Source organism: Monodelphis domestica, chromosome 3 (genome assembly GCF_027887165.1).
Source record: "Monodelphis domestica isolate mMonDom1 chromosome 3, mMonDom1.pri, whole genome shotgun sequence".
Lineage (NCBI taxonomy): Eukaryota > Metazoa > Chordata > Mammalia > Didelphimorphia > Didelphidae > Monodelphis > Monodelphis domestica.
The window spans coordinates 60242130-60269162 of NC_077229.1; the positions used below are offsets into that span (position 1 = coordinate 60242130).

General features: G+C 48.1%; 1 protein-coding gene across 1 annotated transcript in view; it reads left to right on the forward strand.

The window, feature by feature from the left end:
- FBRSL1 (fibrosin like 1) overlaps nt 1–27033 on the forward strand; it is a gene marked incomplete at its 3' end in the record, with an annotated part of 240528 nt that overhangs the window by 118546 nt on the left and 94949 nt on the right. The window contains exon 4 of the mRNA XM_056820951.1: nt 6751–6786. Within this exon, the coding sequence (XP_056676929.1) occupies nt 6751–6786 (36 nt within the window). The remainder of the gene's footprint in view (nt 1–6750; nt 6787–27033) is intronic.

Below are 27033 nucleotides of genomic sequence, written 5' to 3' on the forward strand. Positions count from 1 at the left end.
TTATATTCTTATCAGTCTCTTTTGTTTTATTTTATTTTATTTTTTAAACCCTCACCTTCCATCTTAGAATCAATACTGTGTATTGGCTCCAAGGCAGAAGAACAGTAAGGGCTAGGCAATGGGGGTCAAGTGACTTGCCCAGGGTCACACGGCTGGGAAGTATCTGAGGTCATATTTGAACCCAGGACCTCCCATCTCTAGGCCTGGCTCTCCATGCACTGAATTACTCAGCTGCCCCCCATAGCTAGATTATCTAAAGAGACTGATGGGAGGCAGCTGGGTGGCTCAGTGCATTGAGAGCCAGGTGTCCGTACTGCCTTGGTTTCCACGTTCTTAAGATGAGGATAAGAACAGCACCAACATCCCAGAGTTGTGTAGGATTTAAATTAATGTTCAATACTTCAAGTATTTTATAAATCAAATCAAAGTTTTATTGGGGGTCGTAGTTTTTAGGGTAACGGATTCTAATTACACAGTTGGGAGATTCAAATAATATAATATTTGTAAAGCACTTTGTAAATCTTAAGAGTCTAACATCAATAATAGTGAGGAAGGGGATGGTTTCATCTTGGGGGCTCTGGAATTACAGTTCATCCTTGTATGGATCGGTTTCCAAGCCTTTCAGAGTTGTTCATCATTGCAATGCATATATAATATACAATTGTATAATCGTTTTCCTCATTCTACTCCATTCACTTTGCATCCATTCATCCGAGCCTTCCGGGTTTCTGAGACTGTCCCCATCATCATTTCTTGGAGCCCAGCAATATTCCATCCCGTTCATCTCCTTCCACCTGCTCAACCCTTCCTCCTCCACTTCAAATTCTTTGCCACAAAGCAAGCTAAATACTAAATACTGAGGGTCCCCAAGGTCTTAGCACAGTCTGAAGCTTTCCCAGCTTCCTTATATTTTTGTATGTAGTGGTCTTTTTCCTTTGGATCTCTTTGGTGGGGAGGTGGGTCCCAGCCCTGGCTATAGTCCATTTTGCTTCCCCTCCGCTGAATCTGCAGACTCAGCCTTTCTCTGGGGTCTCCCTCTCTTCTGAGGGATTCGAAATAGGCTTTCCCCAAATCTAGACTACAGGGGGTGCCCCCCTCCCCCCAGCTTTCCTTCTGTAGCCCAGACTTGCCCCCCAGGGTAATTTGGTCCAGAATAACAGTTCTTGCATTGTTTCCTCCGCCTTCTGAATCATAACACTATTAAAGCAAGCCAGTAAATGGCCAGCAGCCTTGATTTGGACAGAGAAGGAGAGAGCTCTGTCCCCCCATCACTACTTCTGCAAGGCTTCTGGGAGGGAGGATTCATGAAGTGGCTGCTGTGGCCCGGACCCGAGGCTCAGGGACTTACAGATTTTGCCTCACTGGATCCTTTAGAGCAACCCCAGAAGGTAGATTCTGTTATTATCCTCATTTTACAGTGGAGAGGCAGGGAAAAGTCAAATGACTTGCCCATGGTCACCCTACTAGGAAGTGGTCGAGACCAGGTTGTGACCCCCAAACTCCAGCTCTCTTGCCTCCATTCAGGCCTCCTCCTTCTTATTTCTGTCCCTCAGGCTTTACCCTGAAGCCCAGTGCCCTCCCTCCATTGGGCCCTTCCTTGTCACCTTGCTTGCTAGTCTGCATTCATTATATTTTCTGTCATGATGCTTCCTTGGAGGATGGGCTTGTGTAGGCAGTTGGGCCTGGGGAAGGGATTAGCCTTCTGTGAGCTGAATAGGGAGCTGAGATGGTCATTGAGAAGAGGAGTGGCCTGCTGGAGAGGTCCAGGGTCCCCTGAGCCCGCAGGCCCAGCTGCCTCCTCATTGGGGGAGAACTAGGCCTCAGGATGCCAGCTGACCTCTGCATTGTGGAGGTTTGTGGGGGGTCCATACGTGTCCCTGTGGGTCAGCCCCCCTGTGACCCCAGACTGAGCTTTTATTCCCCACTGGGGGGTGACCTCATTCTGGACGTTTGGGCCATTGTGTGCCGGCTCTTGTGCCAGGGACTGTGGGGCATCCCAGTCCACTCAAGCCTTTCAAGGAAGGCCTCTAGGCCTGACCCACAGGCCTGAGCAGGGCTGGGGCTAATGGATTTTCTCCCAGCCTGAAAGGAATGACTCTTCCTTCATTATCATTTAAATAGGCCTGGGTGGTGGGGCAGCCCATAATTGGGCCCTGGCAGGGGGTGGGAGGTGTTGCCTGGATAATGGGGATGGGGTGGGGGCGGGGCCTCCCGGATAATGGGGGCTTTGGGGAAGGCTGGGCTGCTGGGTAATTAGGGCCGCGGGGGCGCCAGGGGGGAGTTGCCCAGGGTAATTGTCCTGCCGTCTCGATTTTGTCACCACAAGATGGGAACATGGAGTCATAATTGCATGTGCTGGGGGCTGGAGAGATAGCGGGCCTGCCCTAGTTAGCAGGAGCTCTGGCCTAATTGCCCGGGCCTGATGAATGAAGACAGATTCCAGGCACAGGGAGGGCTCAGTGTGAGGGCTGCTGCACAGGACCAAATTGCCAATTATTGGTCCTGGACCGGGCTGGCAGGTGGGGCCTCAGTGGGGGGTGGGGGAGGGCTTGGCAAGAAAGCCGGGTGGGGAGGGTGTTGGGACAACAGCTGGACCAGCCCTCCCCTCCCCCTAAGCCAAGGGGACCAGGAGGACCCTGCCAGAGGGGACAGGAGCCCTTCCTCAGCCCCCTCTCCCACAGCCAGGCCGCAAGGGTCCCTGGGTTGTAGAAGGGAGCCGGAGGGTTCTCCAGGCCTCCGAGTCTGACCCCTCCTCATTTTTCAGCGGAGGAAGCTGAGGGGACTGGCCCGAGCTCTGGTCACTTTTGCTTCTTCCTTCTGCACCCTCCAGGCCATCCTTTGACTCCCCTGAGTCAGACGGGCCTTCCACCACCAAGCAGGCCGAACATCCTTTCCTTGTACAATCCTGGGCCTTAGGCCACGAGAAGCACCCCTGGAACCCAGGCCCTCCTCACCAGCCAGAGCCATGAATCTCCCAGAGAAGATGCTTTCAAGCGCTGGCATCGTGGCAAATCTCTTACCCAGGAAACCCCGTTTTCTTCCTCCAGGAAAAGACAAGGCTGGACAAGGCCAGCCCCCCCCCCCCCCCCCCCCCCCATTTCCTTTCCAGCTCCAGTCCGTGATCATCCAATCCTTCATTCCCCTAAATCTGGTCCAGGGCCTCCTACCTCTGGCCGAAGTCTTCCTCCTTCCCCCAAGGCCCAGGCAAGTTGGCCCAGGACCCACTTCCCTTACGTCAAACGCGTCCGTCCCTTCAGGTCCCTGTGTAAGAAGCAGGATCCCTTCCCTTCGCCATAAATTCTCTATTTTGCCTTGGAGAGAAATATTCCGGGAATAGGCAGCTTTTCCTCTCGGGCAGGGGCCAGAGCCCCTGGCATGTGTCAGAATTATTCCACCCATAAAATGCAATGAATCAGATCCCTGTTCGGTTTTATGTAGAAGGGAGATAGCGCCGGGCTGTGCGGGTGGGAGCTCCAGAAAGTCTCGCATGCTCTGGCCTTGGACTTCAGTTCGGTTCCAGGCCGCCAACATTTTATGAAGCAGATGGATAGAATCCTGAACTTGGAGGCAGAAAGACCTGGGTTCAACTACCCTGTGACCCTAGCAGCTTTCGGGCCCTGGCCAGGCATGCCTTCCGCTTTCCATCCCCATTTATTAGGTCCCTGGTTTGGACCAGCATCCCAGGCCCTGGAGAGTTCAGAGGTGAAAATGGAAGAGGCCTGCCCTCGGAGAGCTTGCAAATAGACGTCATTTAGGCAGTAAAGGCACCCACGGGGATCAGGATAGGCCTGCTGGAGGAGGCGGCCTCTGAAGGCAGCCAGAGCTTCTGTGCATCAGAGATGTGCCATCCAGGGATGGGATAGCCCGCGCTGAAGGAGAGGCACTGATCCTTTCTGATCTATAAAACAGGAGATGGGGCCCCTGGGTGGCTCAGAGGATAGAGAACAGGCCTGAAGTAGGGAGGACCTCACACATTATATTTTATTTTATATATTATATAACAATAATTATAATAGTATATCACATTATATCACATTATATCACATTATATTATATTATATTATATTATATTATATTATATTATATTATATTATATTATATTATATTATATTATATTATATTATATTATATTATATTATGTTGGAACTAGACAGAAGGTAAGGGTTGTTTTTTATTTGTTTGTTTGTTTGTTGTTTTTGTTTTTAAGAGAGATAATAGCACCAATCTTAAAAGAGATGTTATAAGGATCAAATGAGATAAGTAGATAAAGTACTTTGCAAAGTGCACGCAGAGTAGGTGCTTAAGAAATTCTTGTTGATTGATAGTTATTGGTCTGGGCCTATGACTTGTCAGTCATAATATAATATAATACAATATATAATGATTTATTATTATTAAATATGCTATTTTAATATCATTATTTTAAATATATTAACTATATTAGAGTTGTTATATTTAAGTATTTATATTCTATTATACCATGTATTCTATTGTCATATTATATTATAATATTATAATATAATATGTTATATTATATTATTATATTATGTTATATTATATTATGTTATATTATATTATGTTATATTATGTTATATTATATTATATTATATTATATTATATTATATTATATTATATTATATTATATTATATTATATTATATTATATTATATTATATTATATTATATTATATTATATTATATGCCACTCTATAATAAATTCCAGTTTGGACTGTGGTTGTGACAGCCATAACCAACTTTGACCTAGAGAACGATGGCGATGTATTCCTTCTTCCCTTTGGTAGAGAAATGGAGGCCTATGGATGGGTGTATGTTGCTGGATTTGGTGGCTGCGTGGATTGTTTTTATTAAGTTTTTCTTTTGTCTGAGGGCAGTAGGCTGAGGTTGTGCTTAGTAGACTGGATGGCCCCCTAGAGTCTAAGCATAAAGCACTTTGATCCCAAAAGGTATCCATAAAACTTAAAATTCGGAGATATCTCCTACCCGCTCGGCTAACACTGGCTAACCTGATGCAGGCAGCACGTTGGAAGGGAGGCAGGATGTTGGGGACGGACGCTGATACACCATCGTTGGAACCGTGAACTGATCCAGGCACTTTGGAGAGCCCTTTGGATGGCGCCGGGGAGTTCTGAAACCCTGTATTTATGCCATTCGACGCAGCAACGTCATTGCTAGGTCTGCTTCCTGAGGAGCTCAAGGCAAAGGGAAAAGAACGTGTGTGTTCCCAAATACCGCCAACAGCTCTCTCTGCAGGGTCAGGAAATCGAGGGGCTGCCCATCAAGGGGGAATGGCTGAACGCACTGCAGCATAGGGTGGTGAGGGAGCGCTTCTGCTCCCTAAGAAACAATGATCAGGCTAATTTTTTTAAAAACTTGGAAAGAACTTGGTGAGATAATGAACAGTGAAATGAGTGGAACCAAGAGAACATTCTGTACATCTATAGATGTATTGCTTGAAGACTAACTTGTGAATGTCACCTCCAGAGGATGAACTGAGAAATGGAAACCTGGAAGACACCATCTATAGAATCAAATCTAATGTGATGCCTTCTAGGAGGAGGGGAGGGGAGCGGGGGGAGGGCTGAGAAACTTGTAAACAAATTCTTTTAATTTTTTTTTTTAAACCCTCACCTTCCGTCTTAGGGTTTCTACTCTTCAAAAGGAGAGATTGATACCTCCTCGTGGAGGGCACCTAACTTCATTATTTTTCAATAGGAAGTTGCCAATCTGTGATTACTAATACTCATCAATGTATATTGGGGAATAATGTGCAAATTTCATCCCACGCAATTTCAAGGCAGAAGAGCCATAAGGGCTAGGCTTTTGAAGGTTAAGTGACTTGCCCAGGGTCACACAGACTAGAACTATCTGAGGCTAGATTTGAACCCAGAATCTCTTTATCTAGTGAGCCACCCAGCTGCCCCTTTATTAAATTTTTAAAAGCTATTTGAGTAAAATAAATCTATTTAAGGTTTTACAACTTTGAACTTTCAACTGCACCAAGGCCATCTGACATGACTGAACAAGTCAGTGCATAATAATAAAAACATTTTCTTGGTTGATGGATTAAAGTGCTCTAAGAAATTCTAAAGAGAGGAAGTCACTTTTCCAGGAACTGAAGGAAGCTTCCAGGGGAGGTGGCTGAGGATAGAGAATCAAAGTCTAGAGCCTAGAGGGACCTCAGAGGCCATCTAGGCCTTCTTCCCATGTTACACACAAGTCCCTGAGCCTCTATCCTTTAATGCACAGTGCCTATCCCTCCAGCATTCGAACCCAAGTCAATCAGTTGCTTTTCTCAAGATAAGGCTGTGTAGGATTTAGCTGCAGTCTATAGTGTATGAAGAGAAGTCATGGGAAATAAGGCTGGGAAAAAAGAGGGCAGATAGTGGAGAGCCTTAGGTACCATGCTGAGGAGTTTGGCAGTAGGGAGCCACAGAAGGTTTTTGAGCCAGGGGAGTGATGTCCAGTACCCCAGTGGGAGGAATTCCAGAGGGAGGGACCTTGAAAGGTCCCTAAATCCCTCCTCCAGTGGGAGTCCTTTCTACAGTTCCACTCACCAATGTTATTCATTTATGTATCCATCCCCTGTTACGTGCCAGGCACCGTGCTGGTGCTGGGATTTCAGAGACAAAGCTAAGCCCCTGCCCTCTGAGGGCTCCCATTCTAATGAAAAACTTGCCCATTTTTCGGTGTCCTGGGATGTGACTGACTGTGACTGTCCTTCCTCCCACAGAGCTCCGCGCAGGCCTTCTCCGGACGAGGCTATTCCGTAAGTCACTCACATCTTTGTCCATTTCTGATTGCTGGAATGTAGCAGCCAAGGGTGGATGGGGGTGCTTGAGGACCAGCAGAGGGAGGCCGGGCTGCCCAGGAGCACTGGCCTGTGGTGGTCTCAGGTCATTCATTTGGGGAGGGGAGGATTCTGTATTATTTTATTATCTGATTTTAATTCGTTTAATTAATTGATTGGATTTAGTGCATGGATCCTATAGGACCTCTACAGGCCTGGTATACAGAAGGCAGGAATACCATGGTACCCCATCCCATTCCTCCCATGTGCCTCAGCCCCAGCCAGACTCCCATGGTCTCCATCCTAGTATCCACACTGGAAGAGACCAAGGGAAGGCAGGGGATGAGACTCCCCTGGTCTCCCCCTCTGCTCACTTCCCCAGCCTCTCTCCCTCCAAGTTCCCATTTCCATCCACATGGGAAGAGACCATGGGAAGGCAGGGGACGAGTTTCTAGGGCATTTCTCACCGCCAAGAGCATCCTGGCCAAGTGAGCTTTAGTGGCCACCAAGTGGAGGTGAGGGGTCCATCCAATATTTCAGCGTGTGTCAGCTTTCTCCCTAAAAACACCCCTACCCATTTACCCACAGCCGGGTCTGGGGGGCCCTCTTTCCTCCAGTTCTTTCCCAGAACCCTCTTGAACCAAACCCCTAACCTTTGCAGGTTGGGTCAGCAGGGAATTAAACGTGAGTGTTTGTTCTCCAGATTTGGGGCTCAGCATCCCTGGTCATCGCAGGGGCTCCATTCCTTATTTAGAGGGGCTGAGCTGGATCCCCTTCTCCAGAGGCCATGGGAAGGTAGTTAGGATTGAAAAGGAAGGGATTGATCACTTCTACACTGGTCAGAAAATCACCTGCCCCCCTCAATGTGCGTCCCAGGCTGCATCGCCAGCCCTTCACCTCTCTCTGTTAGGAGGCGAGGGATGCCTTTCATGAGAGGTCCTCTGGACTCTGTCTATCTCAATTAGATTAAGTCTTTCAAAGTGGTGATCATTATTTACCTTGTTATGTTGTTGGTCTTCTGGTTCCTCCCCACAGACACATGAGTGACTGTAGTGTGACAGAAATTGTCCCTGTTCCCCAGAAAGCTCCGTTAACACGAGCCCCAGGGGCTCCCTTCTGTAGAGCTGAGAACATTTTTTTTAATAGTTTGCTTCAATCTGACTCGATCCTTTCTTTCGCTGGAGGTGGGTAGCATTCTCTGTCTTCAGACTTGTTTTGGAACATTGTATTGCTGAGAGTAGCAAAATCTATACAGTGGCTGTGACTGGCTACAGTATTCTGGTTCTGTTCACTTCACTCTGCATCTGTTTATGTAAGTCTTCTCAGGTTTTTCGAACTCATCCTGGTCATCATTTCTGATAAATAGTGTTCCATCATCATCAGTATATCAAAAATATGTCCAGCTATTCCCCACTTGATGGGGAAAATTCCCTCAATTTTCCGATTCTTTTGCCACCACTAAAAGGGCTGTTAATAAATATTATGGTACAAATAGGTCTTTTTTTCTTTTTTTATCCTTTTAGGATACAGACCTTATAGTGATATTACTAGATAAAAGGTTATGCACAGTTTTATAGTCCTTGGGGCAGAGTTCCAAGTTGCCTTCCAGAATGGCTGGATCCATTCAGAATTCCGCCAATAATGTGTTATTATCCCAGTTTTGCTACATCCCTTTCACCCTTTTTCACTTTCTTTTACTGTCATGTTTGCCAGTCCAATAGCTGTGAGTTCTTTTTTGTAATCAACAGTACTTTAGAATATTTTTTCATATGTCTATAGTAGCCTATCTGGTAGTTGTGAGGTAGTTGTTTCAACTTGGATTTCTCTAATTGATAGTATTTTATTTTATTGTAATCAATTACATGTAATATCAAGTTTCCACATTAATTTTCCTAAGTTGTATGATTGAACTTATCTCCCTCCCTGCCTCCCTCCATTCCCTTCCCCTTCCTGGTGCTGACAGGCAATTCAATCTGGAAAATACATGTATTATCATGCAAAACATTCGATAGTTTAACATTTTTTCATATGACTATAGATAGCTTTCCTTATATAGATAGAAAAATGCTATTCATATTCTTTAACCATTTGTCAATTGGGGAACCACTTGTACTCATAGATTTGACTTAATTCTTTATGAATTTGAGGAATCAGACCTTTATCAGAGACATTTGTTGTGAAAACTGTTTTCATCTGGAAATTTTTTTAAATGACCCTGGCAGTTTTCCCACAATGCCTGAAGCCTTTGCCCTTGGAACGTCTTATGTCTACAATATGAATTGTACTTTGAGAGTAATTTCGACCTGTGTACTTGGTTCCCTAGCCTCAGGGACAATGGCCACACTGACCATGGACTGATCTCCTGACAGGCCATACTTTGGACCACCAGTCTGTGTGGAGTATAACAATCTCCATCTCTCTCTCTTTCTCTTTCTCTCTCTCTCTCTCTCTCTCTCTCTCTCTCTCTCTCTCTCTCTCTCTCTCTCTCTCTCTCTCTCTCTCTCTCTCTGTCTCTGTCTCTCTCTCTCTCTCGTCCTCTGTCTTTCTCTTTTGTCCTTCTCTCCTCTCTCTTCTTTCTTTTTCTCTTTTGTCTTCTGTCTCTGTCTTCTTCCCCTTTTCTCTCTGTCTCTCTCTTGTCCTCTGTTCATATCTCTCTTATTTCCTCTCCCCCTTGTCTCTGTCTCTTTGTCTGCCTGCCTTTCTTCCCTGCTTCTCTCCCTGACTCTCCTCTCCCTCCTCTCTTCTTTCTCTCTCCTCTCCCCCTACCTTCTTCCCTCCTTCCCTCCCTCCTCATTGCCCCCATCTGTCATACGGTACGTTGTTAACCACCAGCCTTCATGCATCCTCACAGACTAGCTCTTATCATTGTCGATGTGGGGTCTGGGAATTCCAGCATCTGTGGGCTGCCTTGGGATGACCTTTGGCCAGCAGCTGTGCTTACACATACAGACTTCTAAACAGACACTTAGTGATACAAGGAGATATGTGAGGTTCCCTCCCTGGATGATGCAGTTGCCCATGTAGCCCTGGGCCTGTTGGGTCAGACCTGGGTAATTTATTTCAAAGGAAAGGCGAGGACAGCCTCGTCCTCTCTCCTTCCTGGCTTCCTTCTCCCTTCTCTCCTTCTCCCCTTCCTGGCTTCCTTCTCCCTTCCCTCTCCTCACCTTCTCCCTCTCCTCCTGTCGCTTCCCGCTCTCTCTTTCCATCTTTCTCCCTTTCCCTCTCCCTTTGGCTTTCTTTTCTTCTTTCTTACATCTCTCCCCCAGATCTGCTTCCCATTAAAAGGTATCCTGCTTCTAATTAGGATGAAAAGTGCCTATAAATTTTCCCGATTGCTTTGCCCATAAATAGGCCTTGGGCCTGGCTGACAGACTAACAGCCTCACTTTCCTCAGGCTGAGTCTGTGGCCCTGGTTTGGGATCCCTTGGGGGGGGGGTTGTGGGGAGCCCTCTCAGTGGGGTGGCAATTTATACCCCCCCCCCCCAGGACTTTTCAGTGGGGAGCAGCCCTCCTTTCCATCTTCCTCCCTTTCCCCCATCTCCCCCCATTTTGACCTGCGCTCTGGTTGTCATGCTTTAGGCCATGGCCCAGAGAGGGGCCCTCTACATGGTCTGGCCCCCGAAGCCCATCTTCCCCCTTCAGGAGCCGCTCCAAGAACAGCCAGGTGACTCCTGTTTGTGCTCTCATCTCTCTTCTCTTGGTCGGGAACCGTCCAGAAATGCCTCTCTTCCTTCTCAGACAGCCGCCGTTGCTGTAGCAACTCATGGAAAAGCCCAGCTCAGGGAGGGATTAAAGTTGGGTCTGCCTGTTCTGGGCTGCATTCAGGGCCCAGGAAGGGCCTTCCGTGGAGTCCCCAAGTCTACCTCATCCCTGTGGCTGTTTGGGGGAGTCCTTGTCAGAGGGACAGACTATGATCCTGGTTTTCTTTTTCATTCTTTCTTTTTCTTTTCTCTGTCTCTTCTTCCATCTTTACTTTCTTTCTCTTTCTCTCCTTTCCTTCCTTCCTTCCTTCCTTCCTCTCTCTCTCTCTTTTCCTTCCTTCTTTCCTCTCTTTCCCTCCCTGGCTTAGAATCAATACTGGCTATTGGTTCCTAGGCAAAAGAGTGGTAAGGGAAGTGTCTGATGTCAGATTTGAACCCAGGACCTCCCGTCTCTGGGCCTGATTCTCAATCCACTGAGCCACCCAGCTGTCCCCTGGTTTTTCAAAGGGGGGAAATTCTCCATCAGTCCATCTACCAAAAAGTGTTTATGGGGGCCTGCGATCCTAGAAAAGCCCTAAACTGTCCCTTTTGTCCAGGAGCTCACGGGTGAGGCAAGTTAGCTGGTGGGTTGGGTTGCTTTGGTTCAGACCCTTTCCTCGGGTCTTAGGATTGATTCTTGGTTCACGTCCTTCGGCCCCCACCACCAGGGAAGCCTGTGGACTCCTCAGTGGAAACGTACCCCAAATGGCTTAGAATCAATACTGCGTATTAGTTCTAAGGCAGCAGAGTGCCAAGGCCCTGGGGGTCAAGTGACTTGGCCAGGGTCACCCAGCCCAGATGGAAGGCCACCTCCCTCCCAGCTGTGACATCATACTGGCCTGGGGGAAGGTCCTGGGGTGAGATTCCTCACACAAATCAGTCCCTTCTCTACAGGTTAGAGAGTTTCTTGGGGCCCTGCAGAGGCATCTCTGCACCTCCTCACCTGACAGCAGGGGAAACTGAGGCACGGGAAAGGGACTTATCTCCAGGATTCTCAGATGGAACATTTGCACATTGGTCTGGCTTCTCCAGGGCCGGCTCTCTAGCCCATCAGGGGGCTTGCTAGATAGGTGACCCTCGGCTCTCCTGGCCAGCACATTTTCCCTAGAAGCACCCCCTTCCTCAGGATAGTGCCAAAGTCCGTGGGCCAGCTTCCCTTTCTGGGCCAAACATCCCCAAGCCCCGGAGCCGATGCTCTGAGTCAGTGTGGCCTCCCTCCAGGCTTCTCTCTGCTCCTGGTCTCTCTGGGAGGTTTCTGGGGTTCTGGGATGGGGTGTTCTCGGCTCCCCCTCCCCTTCAGACTCTCCTGGGAAGCCTCATGCCAGCTTTTTCTCCCAGCTTCAGCCTCCCTTCTCTGAATTTGAGGTCATTCCTTTGGGTCAAAATGGTTTCTGCTTGGGGGGGAGGCTGTCGGGCCTCCTGGGTGTGGGCAGGAGGAGGGGATCCTTTAGCCCTTTCCCACAGGGCTCCCCCCTTCCCCAGCCTCCCAGGTGCGGCCTCCCGGGACCTCCTCCTGCTACACAATGAGTCCCCAAAGCAGCCGGCCCAGCAGGAGCCATCAGGAAACTGTCAGCCTCTCCCCGGAGGCTGGGGCTGCTTTACGGCGGGCCCCAGGGGGCCTGTCCCACTGAAAGGGCGATTTGTCTGGCCCGTGTGTGGCCGCTCCCCAACTCTGCCCTCCCGGCCACCCCCAGGCCCGGCCTGCTGACCCCTCCCCCTCGTCGCCTCCTCCTGCTGCGCCCCTTGTCGCAGGACAGTCCCCGCCTCCTGCCTATCCCCGCAGCTCTGCTTTATCCTGCTTTTCTTTATCAAGCTCCCTCCCTGTCCCAGCAGCTCTCTGGTTTCCCAGGGCCCTTTTTCCTTCCTCATGGAAGCCCCCCGGGAGTACAAAAGAGAGGAAAGACCCCCCTCGGCATTCACAAGAGCCTCTGGCCGGGGAAGCCTGGAGTGGCCAGTGCTGCTGCTCTAGCCCAGAGGACACAGGCCCAAGCCGGCCTAGGGGCAGCCCTGCTCACTCCCTGAGGCCACCGCAGGGCCTCTCTGTGGAGGAAGGCCTGGGGGAACCAGAGGGGACCAGGAGCCTCACACCCCTCCCAACTGGGGCCCCACGGCCTGGCCCGGACCGCTCTGAAGCAGTCATAGAGTGATTGAAGGTTGTTCAGTCCAACTGTGACGAGGAAACTGAGGCACCCAGGTCAAGGCACTTGCCCAGGATCCCACAACTCGGAAGGGTCGAAGCCAGTATTATTTTTTTAGTAGCTCATCAGGGTTACGTGACTTACCCAGGGTCACACAGCTAGGACGTTTCTGAGGCCAAATCAATGGCTCCCTTGTGAACTAGACTCCATTCCTCTTCCCAGTACCCCAGAGAGCCAGGGCTGCTTGTCCCAGCTCTCACACCGGACTTTCCGATCCTAATGGGTTTGGCCAGCCTCTTCTGGAGTTCCTGTCTCCTCTGTCCCAAGGTTCGGGCCCACAAGAGGGGGCTCTTCTCCCAGGTACCATTTTCTTGTTCAGTTATTTCAATCCCATTCAACTCTTTCTGACCCACTTTGGAGTTTTCTTGGCACATAAAGAGGAGTCATTGGCCGCTGCCTTCTCCAGTTCATTTAACAGATGAGGAAACTGAGGCAAAGATGTGACTTGCCCAGGATCTCACAGCGAGGATGTGCCTGTGACTAGATTTGAACTCGGGTCCTCCTGACTCCAGGCCTGACACTCTTATCCACTGCACCACTCTGTGCCTCTTCTCTGTCCCTATTGGGTTGGAGGGACCACCCTGCTTCCATGCTGTCAAAAAGTTAGCAGCTGGGTGGCTCAGTGGATAGTGAACCAAGCCAAGAGACAAGAGGGCTGACCTCAGACACTTCCTAGCTGTGTGACCCTGGGTAAGTCACTTCACCCCATTGGCTAGCCCTCACCTCTCTTCTGCCTTAGTATTGATCCTAAGGTGGAAGGTAAAGATTAAAAAAAAGTTACCATCGTCTTATAAAGCCATGTCAAAACAATCAAGTTAAATTCAACAGACACTTACTAAGCGCCTCCTGCACACAAGACACCGTGCCAGGGCGAGGGGTTGTCTTAGAGAAGCCCTCCAGTAAGCAGTTATTAAAAACAAAGGAAGTGTGTCTAACCCAGCTCCAGGAGGGGAGAAGGAAGAAGAGAGGGAGACAGTTCGGATCAGAAAACTATAGAAAGCTGTTGTGGACGTTGGTTAATAAGTGTAATTTGTAACAAATAAATAAAAATAGTCATTGACAAAATCAAGGAACGTGCATCCAGCCCCTGCCCTCACCGTGCTTTCTTTCTAATGGGAGAGACAACATCTAAAAAACAGGTAGACTGTCCCAGGTAATGAGGGGGGGCTTTAACTTTTTTTTACGTCCAAATCAAAAACTATAGATATTTTTTATGAGCTCTTTAGTGTATCTCTGAATCTCACAGAAGCTTTTGAATCCATCAAGCAGATACATTACATCCCTCTTATAGGCCGGATTATTCCTGTTTTACAGCATAGGAAATAGAGGCCCTTCCTCTCCCCCGCTCAGGTGGAAAGGCCTCCTCCTCCGCAGGCTGCCAGGATTCAGGGAACGTTTCCTTTCCTTTAATGAGAGGGAGGCCTTGTTCTGCCATGCTTGCTGCAGCAAACACGGGCCTCTGAGGGACTCTAATTTTCTAGCAGACAGTTATCAGAGGACAAGCCTCGGGGCATAGACAGACATGGAGGAACAAGAAAACATGGGAGTTTGGCAAGCAGCTGATGTTCAAAAAGCCCCCGGGGGGCCTGAGGCTGACAGCTTAGAGACCCTGGAACAGAGATCTGAGAAGCCACTTGCACCCCCTGCTAAGATCAAGGAGCCTCTCTCTGTCCTGCATCTTCCTGGGCTTGGGAGCAGCCTGGCTTTGGAGTCCCACATCTGACAATTACCACCTGATGACGTCAGGCGAGCAATTTCACTTCCTGGGTCTGTTTCCCTGTCTATAACCCAGAGACTTGGACTAGGTGGCCCCTGAGGACCCTTCAGTAATCCCGTGGCACCCCCACTGTGCTGGGGAGGACGGGCACCTCTATCTCCCAGGAAGCATTCAGGCTGCGACTCAGGGGCTCTGTAGACAGAGAGCCAGGCCCAAAAGGGGGGATGGGGGCGGGGCTGGGATCCATTCCGTCCCCAGTACTTCAGATACTTCCTGGCTTTGTGATCCTGGGCACCAATACACAGTATTGATTCTAATAGATAATAATATAGTAATTACAATATTAAAAATGATTACATATGTTATAAATAATATATAAAATAATATTAAAACACTAAAATCTAAGGCATAACACAAAACTTAATAAATATTAATCACTTATATTATGTATAATAAATATAAAACTTAATATAATAAGAAGAAAAGGATCTAAAAATAGATAGAAAGTTGGAGAATGTGGGCTGGGCAATATAAGGGTGGATTCTACTCTTTATCTTTAAATCATATAATCATGTTGACCTTATCTTTGTAGAAAATATGAGCTATTGATCTAAACCTGATTTTGCCCATCCTGATTTCCTATTTTCCCAGCAGTTTTTGTCAAGTAATGAATTCTTATCCCAAAAGCTGCTGGGATCTGTGGATTTATCAAACACCACATTGCTGAGGTCTTTTACTCCATGTCTATTTCATTGATTCCCGCTTCTATTTTTTAGCCAGTGCCAGATTGTTTTGATGATCTCTGCTTTCTAGTACAGTTTAGGATCTGGTACTGCTAGGCCATGATGATGGATTCTAAATGGACTAAATGGGCCAGTTCAAAAAACTCTCCCTCGTGTTTTGGTATTACCTTAGACAGACTGAGCAGATGGATAAGTTGGGCCTGAATTAAATAAGTTCAGGAAAGCAGACCAGTTTTTCTCTGGAAAATTGCTGTGGTGTTTTTTAAATTATTTGCTTATTTATTTATAATTATTTTCATTTAAATTTTATTATTTACTTTTAAAACATAATATAAAATTTTAAATGTAATAAAAAATAAATTATGTTATTTTTATTATTTATTTATATTATTTATTTATAATTGCTTATGGTCCCCAAATTAAAGGCTCACCTTTTTGTTAGCAGTATTCTGCAGGTGTGACCTGTGGCTGTGGAGAGGTTGCTAAGTGGGCTACAGTACAGATAAGGAATGAGAAGAACTAGCAAAAACCATGAGATAGGAGACATGTATAATCCACAAAGAAAAGTTGGTCACTGGGGAGAGCTCCGGTCTTTTCTGTTATGGGCAGGGAAAACGAGGAAGGTCATGGTGCACTGGAAGGAGAGATTCCCTGGGACAGACTAATGGGAGAAAATGGACAGGGTTCCCATTGGTTGGCATCTGCATTTTTGGAAGGCATATCTGTGGCATTGAAATCATAGGTCCATTTGAGTCACTTTGGATAATAATATCATTTCTATCATACTTGAAGGTTTACTAAGAGTTTTCCAAATCTCATTTGATTTTCCCAACAATCCTGAAAGGTAGATGCTTTTATTTTCTAAATGAGGAAACTAAGGCAAACTGAGGGTCAAGGACTTGCTCAGGGTCCCAGGGGACTGAAGCTGGCTTCAAAGTGAATCTTGCCAATTCCAGGCTTTTATCCAAGACTCCACTTCGCTGCTGATCTAGAATGAATGAATGAATAGCGTTTATTAAATACTTCCTGTGTGCAAAAGCATTGAGCTGAGGTTTCTGATAGAAATGTAAGACAGTTCTTGCCCATTATCTGGGGGTAGCCGGGTGGCTCAGTGGATGGAGAGCCAGGCCTAGAGACAGGAGGTCCCGGGTTCAAATTTGGCTTCAGACACTTCCCAGCCGTGTGACCCTGGGCAAGTCACTTAACCCCCATTACCTAACCCTTACCACTCTCGGCCTTGGATACATGGTTTGATTCTAAGGTTAAAAAAAGAAGAAGCCCATTATTTTTAAGTCCTAGATTCCCTGCCACTGTTCACCAGTCAGACTTGAACCTGTTAGGCCCCACTGTATCCCCAGGCCTTTTCTTTCCTTCAGCCTCCCTCCTTGTGCTGGCCTGGCTTTTGGCTGCAGAGGCCCTCTGGTCAGAGGACTGACTTGTTGGGGGCTGCCTGGCCGCAGGGTTTGCACAGGAAAGCCCTGGCCTGCCTCCTCCTGACCACATGCAAATCTCCACAGGTGGAGTGAAGGCCTCATTTTCTTGATGCATTTCCTTAGCAAATTCAGCTTGCTCCCTTTCATGCAAAGTGTGGGCTGCTGTTACCTAGGCCTGGTGGGGAGAGCATCACCAAAGGGAAAAGCAGCATCCCTGAACTCCCACAAGTGTCCTCAGCCCCATGGTGGAAGAGGAACTTTCCTACAGCTGGGCCAGCACCGTCTTAGCCTTCAGATTCTGGTCCCTGAACTTTGAGGCTCTGTACAAGGGAGACCAGGCTCACCCTGCCTTGCAGGAGGCCCATCCTTCTGATCTCCAGTCTGGTTTCTGCTATGTTCCTGTGTGCCTCGTGGCCTCTGTCAGGTAAGTACCCTAGTAGGCCTGTTGGCAGTTGTTGGGAAGGAAGGAAAGAAAGGAGGTAGGGAAGAAGGAAAGGAGAGAGATTGAGAGATGAAGAGGAAGGAAGGAAGCAAGGAAGAGAGGGAGGAAGGGAAAGAGATTGAGAGAGAAAAGGGGAGAAAGGAGGGAGGGAGGGAGGAAGGGAAGAGAGAAAGAGGAAGGAAGAGAGGGAGGAATGGAGGAAAGGAAAGAGATTGAGAAGGAAAGAAGGAAGAGAGGGAGGAAGGGAAAGAGATTTAGAGAGAAAAGGGGAGAGAGGAGGGAGGGAGGGAGGAAGGAAAGGAGAGAGATTGAGAAAGAAGGAAAGAAGAGAGGGAGGAAGGGAAAGAGATTGAGAGAAAAAAAGGGGAGAGAGGAGGGAAGGAGGAAGAAAAGGAGAGAGATTGTGAAAGAAAGAAGGAAAGAAGAGAGGGAGGAAGGGAAAGAGATTAAGAGAGAAAAGGGGAGAGAGGAGGGAGGGAGGAAGGAAAGGAGAGAGATTGTGAAAGAAAGAAGGAAAGAAGAGAGGGAGGAAGGGAAAGAGATTGAGAGAGAAAAGGGGAGAGAGGAGGGAGGGAGGAAGGAAAGGAGAGAGATTGAGAAAGAAGGAAAGAAGAGAAGGAGGAAGGGAAAGAGATTGAGAGAAAAAAGGGGAGAGAGGAGGGAGGGAGGAAGGGAAAGAGATTGAGAGAGAAAAGGGGAGAGAAGAGGGAAGGAGAGAAAGGAAGGGAGGAGAAAGATGAAGAAGGAAGGAAGGAATTACTGTGCAAGTCCTCTGGATACAAATGGATAGTTTGTTCCCCCTCAGAACTCACATAGTGATAGGGGAAACAGTTGGAAATGTCCCATGGCCCTCAGGGGAAAGGAGAGGAGAATGCCATTTTCACTGGTAGCCTCATCCATTTTTGTCTAGGACTTTGATAGGAAGAATTTGCTTTTCTGGAGTTTCAGGAGCTGTCCAGGCTGCCTCCTCAGGGAGGCCTCCACCTCCAGGGTGGGAGAAGGACCAGCAGAGGTTATTGGGCTTACCCCCACATCGATGGTGGTGGAGCCTGGGAGCAAAGGTTTGGACCCGTTTCGCTTGATGTGTTGCCCCTCCATCCACCTGGAGAAGTTTGGAGACTGGGACTCCAGGGGTTGGGGTTCCTAATGAGGAGGAGCCCTTCCCCTCATGGAGGGCTTCACAGCTCCAGCTGGAACAGGATTGAGGGTCTCTCTTTCCCAAGGCTTTGGGTTCAGGGTCCTGGACCATCTCCATCTGCTCCATGCTTTGATGCTAGAGCCCTGAAGGTGGAGTCCAGGAGACCTTCATGATGGCTATCCTCAAAGCTGCCCATGCCCATTTCCCTTTGAGCCTCAGCTTCCCCTCTATATAGCGTGGCGATAATAATGTCCAAAACTAGAGAAAGGACGGAAAGTGCTTTACAGGCCAATCTGGAGCCCTGTATAAAAGTGAGCCGCTCCCCCTCCCTCCCTGGAAGACCTTCGGGCCCAGTGTGGGGAAGGCTCAGCCCAGCCTCCTCTCTGGGGACCCTCCTTTGATCCCTCCTCTGGTCTTTATTCCTTTCTCCCTGAAGTGTGAGGAGGAAAGTGAATGACATCATAAAGCTGGGCACTCTATAAAAGCCTCTGATTTACAGTCTGTGCTCCGAGCCTGTCCTGAGGCTGCCCATTAAGGGGGAGGACAGACAGCGGGGCCGCCTGCGGCTTTCAGATCCCTGGCCCCTTATTTATGGCCAGATTACAGGGTTTGGGTGTGCGCCATAAATCAAACAGCTTATCTTTATAGTGCATGTAATTAACCCTTTAATTATTGCCTTCCTGCCAGAGCTGGGAGGAGCTCGTTAGGAGAGTAATCAAAGGCACATGCTCCTGGGGTTAGGCATCATTAGTTTTTTGCTTTTCCTCCTGATTAATTTTTTTGGGGGGAAAATGGAGAAAAGTCTGCCGTCCAGACGTGGGATTGGGCTAGCGGGGAGGGATGGAGGCCGTGGGGCGCTAATTGGTCCCTGGCAATGTCCGTCTCTAAGCTAGGCCCCCTCCCCGCCCCCAGCTGCTTTGCTGCCCTCCCTTGGGGAAGAGTGATGGGTCAGGAGATGTCTGAACCTCTGCCGCTCTGTGGTCTTGGCCTCGGTGACCTCCACTTAAATGACCCCGGCCTCCCCTGACCTCTGACCTTAGGCCCGCTCTATCCCCGAGGACTCTGGGTGGGGACAGCCCCCTCGCCTGTTCATTGTTTCCTCCTACCAGCTGGTTCCCCCAGCCTGGCCCCAGAGGAGGCATCCAGAGCTTGCACTAAAGGAGCTTTTGTCTGGGGGGAACATGGCGGAACCAATGAGGTGGAGGAGAGGAGCTCCGTGTCAGTATCCATGATTTGGAGACTTCGGTGGCGCTCCAAGGCAGTGTGTACTGCCATGAAATCTGTGGGAAGCCCCTGCCTCCTCTCTCCAGACCCAACCTTCCAGGGATGCCTTCCAGCCTATTGGTGCCCGGGCTACAATGAGGACCGTTCTCCCTGGTCTGTTCAGACAAGCCAGGACCAGAAATCGAGTAGACACGATGGAGCTGGATTAGGAAATGAAATCCATTTCGATAAGTGTTGAACCTGTTTCAAAATGAGCTCGAAGGCGGCTATTATCAAGGCTGCTCCAGTGGCAAGATCTAGGGTTCAAGGAGCCAGCTAGGTAGCTCAGTGGATGGAGAGCCAGGCCTAGAGAGGGTCCTGGGTTCAAATGTGGCCTCAGCCACTTCCCAGCTGTGTGACCTTGGGCAAGTCACTTAACCTCCATTGCCTAGCCCTTACCACTCTTCTGTCTTTTTTTGTTGTTTTATTTTTGCTTTTTCTTTTTCACTCTTCTGTCTTGGAACCAATACACAATATTGATTCCAAGACAGAAGGTAAGGGTTCAAAAAAAATCTAGGGCTCAAGGTCCTGGACAAGTAAAGGCATCCATGTGGCAAAGTATTAAGAGTTCTGGACCCTGACTAGCTATGTTACCCTGACTTTACTCCTCTTCAGTTTCCTCATCTAAAAATGGGAATAAAAAAACCCCCAGAACAGCGAGGTGATACAGTGAATCTAGAGCACCAGGCCTTCGGTCAGGAAGTTCAAATCTGTCCTTAGACACTGACTAGCTGTGTGACCCTGGAGAAGTCACTTAACTCTGTCGGCCTCACTTTCTTCCACTCTAAAATGAGCTGGAGAAGGAAATGGCAAACCACTCTAGTGTCTCTGCCAAAAAAACCCCAGTTGGGTCATGCAGAGTTGGAGACACTGAAAGGACTGAACAAAAATAACAGCCACCTCCTGGGATTGTTGCAAGGGCAAAGTGAGATGATAATTGCTGGCCCTGAGCATACCTTAATTTAAAGAGGCACCTCTAACACCCCCCACCCCCCATGGGCTTTAATGCTATGAATCTTATATTGCTGCAGTGTGAAGTCATGGGCTTTTGTCTGTGTTATCAGAATCCCTTTCCTATCTCTGTTTAAGAGGGAGGGGAGCGTGATCTGTGATTCTGACCTGTGATAAAGTTTCAGATGCCTGGGTGTGCTGACTGGTTACCCTGGGGCCATGCAGGAACCCCAGCAGGAAAGACCTGGGCCAGACTTTATAGAGTGGCCAGGACCCCCTGGCCTGGTCCCAGTAACTAAGAAAGGATTGATGGAAGGAGGAGAAAGGAGCTAGGCAACCCAGCAGAAGGAGAGCCCTGCCTGGGGACAGAAGGTCCTGGGTTCAGCTCTGGCCTTGGGAACTTCCTAATTGTATGAACCTGGGCAAGTCAATTAACCACAATTGTCTAGTCTAGTCCATACTGCTCTTCTGCCTTGGAACAGAAACTTTGTGGTAGTTCTAAGACAAGAAGGTAAAGGTTTAAAAAGAAAATAGAATACAGAAATAGAAAATAGACTGGGGACATTTTCTCCTTCCAAGTCTATTTGTTGGGGACAGTCGATGAGCCACTTCAGAGACACTCCTTTCCTTCTCTTATTTTTAAAGAAAGAAATGATTGGTGAACATCAATCATGTCAGTTAAGTCTGTCATTACAGAAAGTGGCTACCTGGTAGTGTTGTCTTTGCCTTCCTTGAGCAGGAGAGAAACCACAGGACAGAAATAAATGCAGATACCTTTGGGGAGTAGGATCAGAGGTTGGCCATGGACTAAAGATCCATTAGCAAACTCAAGGAGAGGCCACAGATAGACCTTGGTGGTAGAAGGGACATCATCTAGGGGATAAGACCATTGGTAGGGTCAGTGATGAGCCAGGTATAGACAGCAGAAGTCATTTAATTTGTCTTATAGCAGGGATGGGGTCAAGATTGGATCTGGATTTGATTCATTTGGACTCACCATTTGTGTGTGGGACTCATTCTCCTCATCCAGATTAATCACTCATATATTGGTTACTTTTATTGTTATTCATTTGTTTTTCAGATGTGTCTGATTCTTTGTTACCCCGTTTGGGGTTTTCTTGGCAAAGATACTGGAGAGGTTTGCCATTTCCTCCTCCAGGTCATTTGACAGAGGAAGAAACTGAGGCAAAAGGATAAAGTAACTTGCCTCGGGTCATCCGGGTTGTAAGTGTCTGAGGCTAGATTTGAACTTCTGAAGATGAGCCATCCTGATTCCAGGCCTAGCACTCTATCCACTGTACCATAAGTTAAAGTCTCAGAGAATTTTTTTGGTCACTGAGAATTTAAGGGACTTGCCCTTAAATCACAAAGCTAGTCTATTTCAGAGGTAGGACTTGAACCCAGGTCTTCCCAACTTTAAGAAGGAGATAACTTGGTGGGAAATAAACCAGAGGATGGGGATAGACCATAGGCAGGGTGAGGGTTGGCTGTTAGACGATGGAGATATTCTACTTCCAAATCTATTTGGTGATAACTTGGTGGGAAATAAACCAGAGGATGGGGATAGACCATAGGCAGGGTGAGGGTTGGCTGTTATACTATGGAGATATTCTACTTCCAAATCTATTTGGTGGGGACAAGAAAGAGTGTTGGCAGGACCAGGGATGGTGGCCATAGGCCAAACAGACAGACTGAGAGAAAAACTGTAAGCTATGAGCTAAAGCTTCCCCCTAAGCCAAACAGCCCTGAATGAGCAAGCCTGAGTCTGGTCCTTCTGGCTTGTTTCCATGGTGATGAGATGATGTGATGACCATCCCTTGAGAGCTGGTCTTCAAGTGGTACCAGCTCCCTAGACTGCAAATGGCTCCATCTCCTTCCAGGTTTCTTTGGAGCTGATAACCGCTCTCCCCGAGAGTCTGAGTCACAAAAAAAGCTGAACCTGGGGGGAGGAGGGGGGAGGAAAGATGTGACATCCTTCCCACAAGGGCGCTCATCACCAAAAGCAGCCCCTCCCGACCTTGAGCCTCTGGGAAATTAGCGTATTCCATAAAAATAAAATTACCAGGAGTAATCGTTTGCTGCGTTTAGAAATTAACTGCTTTACAGACACTTGGTGAAGATTTAAGGACTTGGTGTCCCTTCCCTGGGACTTAATTCCTGCTCCGTACCATAAAAAATTATATAACTTTATATCATCCCAATAAAATAATACTTTCCAGAACCCGGTGCATTATAAATGGTCAGAGAACAACCCACTCAGTAGAACTGCCATGGTCTCCTCTGCCAAGTTGTCGCTGGCTTTCCTCTCTGGGCAAAGGTTTCCAGCCTTTTTCTTCACTCCTTGGATTCCTCTGGACTCTGGGAGACCTGGAAGGAATGGTAGAGTTGGAGGATGCTGGGCCCTCTGTATCACCTTGGACCAGCCCCTAATCTCTCCCTGCCTCTGAGCCTGTGTTTCCTCACCTACAAAGAGAGGGCTCCCAAATCCCTTCCAGCTCTCCATCCCGGAGACCTGGGGGGAGTGGAGTGTGGGAAGTACCTCAGGTGCCCATCTTCCATTCATTGAAATGAGAGGCTCCCATCACGTTCCCCCTGTGGGTTCAGGGAGGCTTTATGATGGAGGGACAAGGTCCCCAGATTAAAGGAAGCTGCTGGCCTTAGTGACTCGAGGCAAGTCTTTTCACCTTTCTAGGCCTTCTCTATAATATGAGGGAATTGATCTTTTTTTTTTAAGCCTTAACCTTCTAGACAAATGGATTAAATGACTTGCCCAGAGTCACCGAGTTAGGAAGTGGCTGAAGCTAGGTATGAACCCAGGATCTCTTGTCTCTTGCGCTCCCTCCACTGAACCACCTCACTGTCCCCCGAGTTTGGTCTTTGCAGTGAGAAGGGCCCATTGTGTGGGTCTAAGGAGATCCATTGTGGACTCAGTTCTGGGTACCACATTTTAGGAAGTACTTTGATTAGCTGGGGAGCTTGCAGAGCAGGACCACAAAAATGGCGGAAGGGACTCAAGTCCTTGCCAGTATTGAGACAGAAGAAAGAGCTGGGATCTTCTTCAGGTAACCGAAGATCTGACTTTATCTGTTTGGACCCTTTGGGCAGAGCCAGGAAGCAGGACTGGAAGGACTGGAGAAGTTGCAAGGCCTTAGGCTTTAGGTCAGAGAAAACTTCCTCATCCTTGGAGCTGTCCACATCAAGCTTCTCAGTGGAGGAGTGAGATCCCTCCCTTTGCCAAATGACTGAGTATCAGGGCTATTCTAGTAGTGGTTCTTCTCCATGTTTAGGTTGGGGTCGGTGATATTGAGGTCACCATCATCTTTAAAATTCTGCCACTCTCTGACAAGATGGCCTCAGGGGTTTCATGTGCCTAGAAATCTGTGACTGTGAACCCTATCCTGCTTCTGGACAAGTAAATTCCCTTTCAGTGTTGGAGGCCTTTCCTTAAAGAATATCACCCACTCTTGTCCTGACCAGCATCCTCCGGGGCTTCCTGGGGAATGTACCTACTAGTCTCTCCATCCTTTTCTCACAGATCTCCCCACTCAGGAGATGACACTAGTGGCTTCCCACCTCTCTTGGCTTTTTGCAAAGCCCATGTTAGGAAGTAAGAATGTCTTTTTTTTTTTCCTCCCAAGAACAAATGCTTTCATTTTTTTTCTTTGAGGAAGAAACCCATAATTAGCCTACCAGCTGCTTGTAGCCAGGCTCCTCCGGAATTCAGCCAAGGGTGGGGAACAGAGCTGACTAGCAGGGCCCAGGCTTGTTCCTCCTGGTAGGTGGCATAGCTGTTAGAAAGTTGGACCTGGAGTCAGGAAGACCTGTGTTCAAATCTTTCTTCAGGCCCTCATGGGACCCTGGGCAAGTCTGTTAATTATTTTAAATATATATAAAAAATTATCCTTTGGGGGGCAGTTGGGTAGCTCAGTGGGTTGAGAGCTAGGCCTAGAGATGGGAAGTCCTGGGTTCAAATCTAGCCTCAGACACTTCCCAGCTGTGTGACCCTGGGCAAGTCACTTGACCCCCATTGCCTAGCCCTTACCACTCTTCTGCTTTGGAGCCAATACACGGTATTGACTCCAAGACAAAAGGTAAGGGCCTAAAAAATAAATAAAAATTTTTAAAGAGTTAACCCTTGTACATATTTGTATGTAATAAATTTTATATATATAAATATATTTAAATATATACTATTTAATAATTTGTATATATGTGTATATATATATACACACACACATAAAGGATAATTCTGCCCCTTAATTCAGTGTCATAGTGCAGGGATCCAACGAAATGACCCATAAAGCACTTGGCAAGCCTTTTGAGCACCACAAATGCATGCTCTCCAGGAGGCCCCAGTGCCAGGACATTCAGGCTCTCTCTTTCCCAAAGGAATAGATGCCCTCCTTGGTCTCCCAGCAGTCAGAAGATCATTCACTGAGAGCTAGAAGGAGGTCCTGTGGTCCAGGCTCGCCTTTCTCAGGAAAGATTGGCCTCTGCTTCCATAGGTCAGACCAGGGATTGATGGGGCCTGGAATGGCAGTTGTCTAACCCCAAACATGGGCCTCTGCCCACTTCCCAGCAGTGCCCTGGCATGGTTCCAGGATCTTTGCAGCATCCTAGAAGCTTAGAAATGGCAGAGACCATTTCTAATTAAGCCTAATAGCTCCCGATGACTTCCCTCGCTAAACAAGATCCCTTTATACAAGGTTGCCAGCAGATTATCTTCACAGAAACAACATCTCAGCCAGAAGAGACCCCTGAGGTCTAGATGGCCCAATGGATAGATCCCCAGGCCAGGAATGGGGGAGGGGGAGGCCTGGGTTCAAATGTGGCTTCAGCTACTTCTTAGCTATGTGACCCTGGACAAATCACAGCACTTTTTTCCCTTCTGTCTTAGAATTGTTACAAAGACAGAAATTAAGGTTTTTTGAAGAGGCAGGAGATGCCCCCAGACACCACCTAATGCAGTCTAACCAAGAGTCCTCTCTACAATTTCCCTTCCAGGGATCATTTGCCATTTGAGGTCCTTCCAGGGGCAGAGAGCTCACTACTTCAAGTGGACCCAGATCTTTTAATTGTTAAGAAGTTTATTATTCCCTGTCCCCATGGCTTCTGGTTATGTGCCCCCCTCCCCCCAATTCCTCATCCATGGGCATTGGGCAAAGAACTGGAAATAGAGAGAGAAGCGAGCAGAATGGCAAGGGGTAGGGGGCAGACCGCCATGCATAAATCGACCATCCATCATTTCTGTGCCGGGCATTGTGCTAGGTGCAAAAACCAAGCTGCCCTTAAGGAATGGGGGAGACCGCGTGTCAGTGGAATCCTCCAGTGCTTCAGCAGAGAGCTCAGGCCTGACGCCCCCTCTGCAGAGGCCGGATGGCGCTCGCTGCTGGCGATTTAACCTGGTATTAAAGAAGAACTCAAATGCAGGTTGATTCTGGCCAGATTTACTGGCTCCGCTTTTCCAACACACATCTCCCCCTCCCCCCAAGCCATTCCCCAAGCCCCCCCGGAAGCACAGGCTCCTTCCCCAGCACATCATCAGATGCTCTTTAGCACCATAAAATTAGTTAGAAAGTCATTTTCTTAATTTGGTTCCTTGCAACCAAATAAATGAAAACCCATCTCCAGCAGAAGCCAGGGGATTTAGAGTTTTCCTTTATTAAGGAGAAATGAGTGTCTATAAACTCAGGATGAGGCTGGGGAGATTAACCCAGTAATGGGCCTCCCAGCCCTGAGAGCTGCAAGATGTTAGCCACATTCACTCCGTCCTGCCTTTTGGGGGGACTCGGGGAATGGCTTGTCTAAGGAGATTGTGGGGTGGGCCAGTGAGAAGGAGGGGGGGTGAGTGATTGTCCTGCCCTGCCCAACATCAAAGGGAGTATGGGGGAAGGGGTTCAGGCCTGAGTGGCCAAAGCAAGGAAAATCAAGGATAGAGATGGCCTTCAGGGGCAGCTGGGTGGCTCAGAGGAGGCAGGTGGTCCTGGGTTCAAATTTGGCTTTAGCCACTACCTAGCTGTGTGACCACCTTGCCATTCTTCTGCCTTGGAACCCATATGCAGTTTTGATGCTAAGACAGAAGGTAAAGGTTTAAAAGCAACCAGCTCATTTCCTAGCTGTGTCACTTTGAGCAAGTCACTTTACCCCCATTGCTCAGCCCTACCACTCTTCTGCCTAGGAACCAGTGTACAGTGTACAATACAGGAGGGGAGAGCTTGAAAAGTGAAGGGGGGGTGGGGGAGGGGAAGAAGAGAAAGAGTAAGAAAAGGAAGGAAAAGAAAGAAGGGAGGAAAGGAAGGAAAAGAGCAAGAAAAGGAAGGAAAAGAGAAGGGAAGAAAGGAAGCGGGTAAGAAAAGGAAGGAAAAGAAAGAAGGGCGGAAAGGAAGGAAAAGAGCGAGAAACGAAGGAAGGAAAAGAGTAAGAAAAGGAAGGAAAAGAAAGAAGGGAGGAAAGGAAGGAAAAGAGCGAGAAGCAAAGGAAGGAAAAGAGTAAGAAAAGGAAAAGAAAGAAGGGAGGAAAGGAAGGAAAAGAGCAAGAAAAGGAAGGAAAAGAAAGAAGAGAAGGAAGAGAGTAAGAAAAGGAAGAAGGGAGGAAAGAAAGG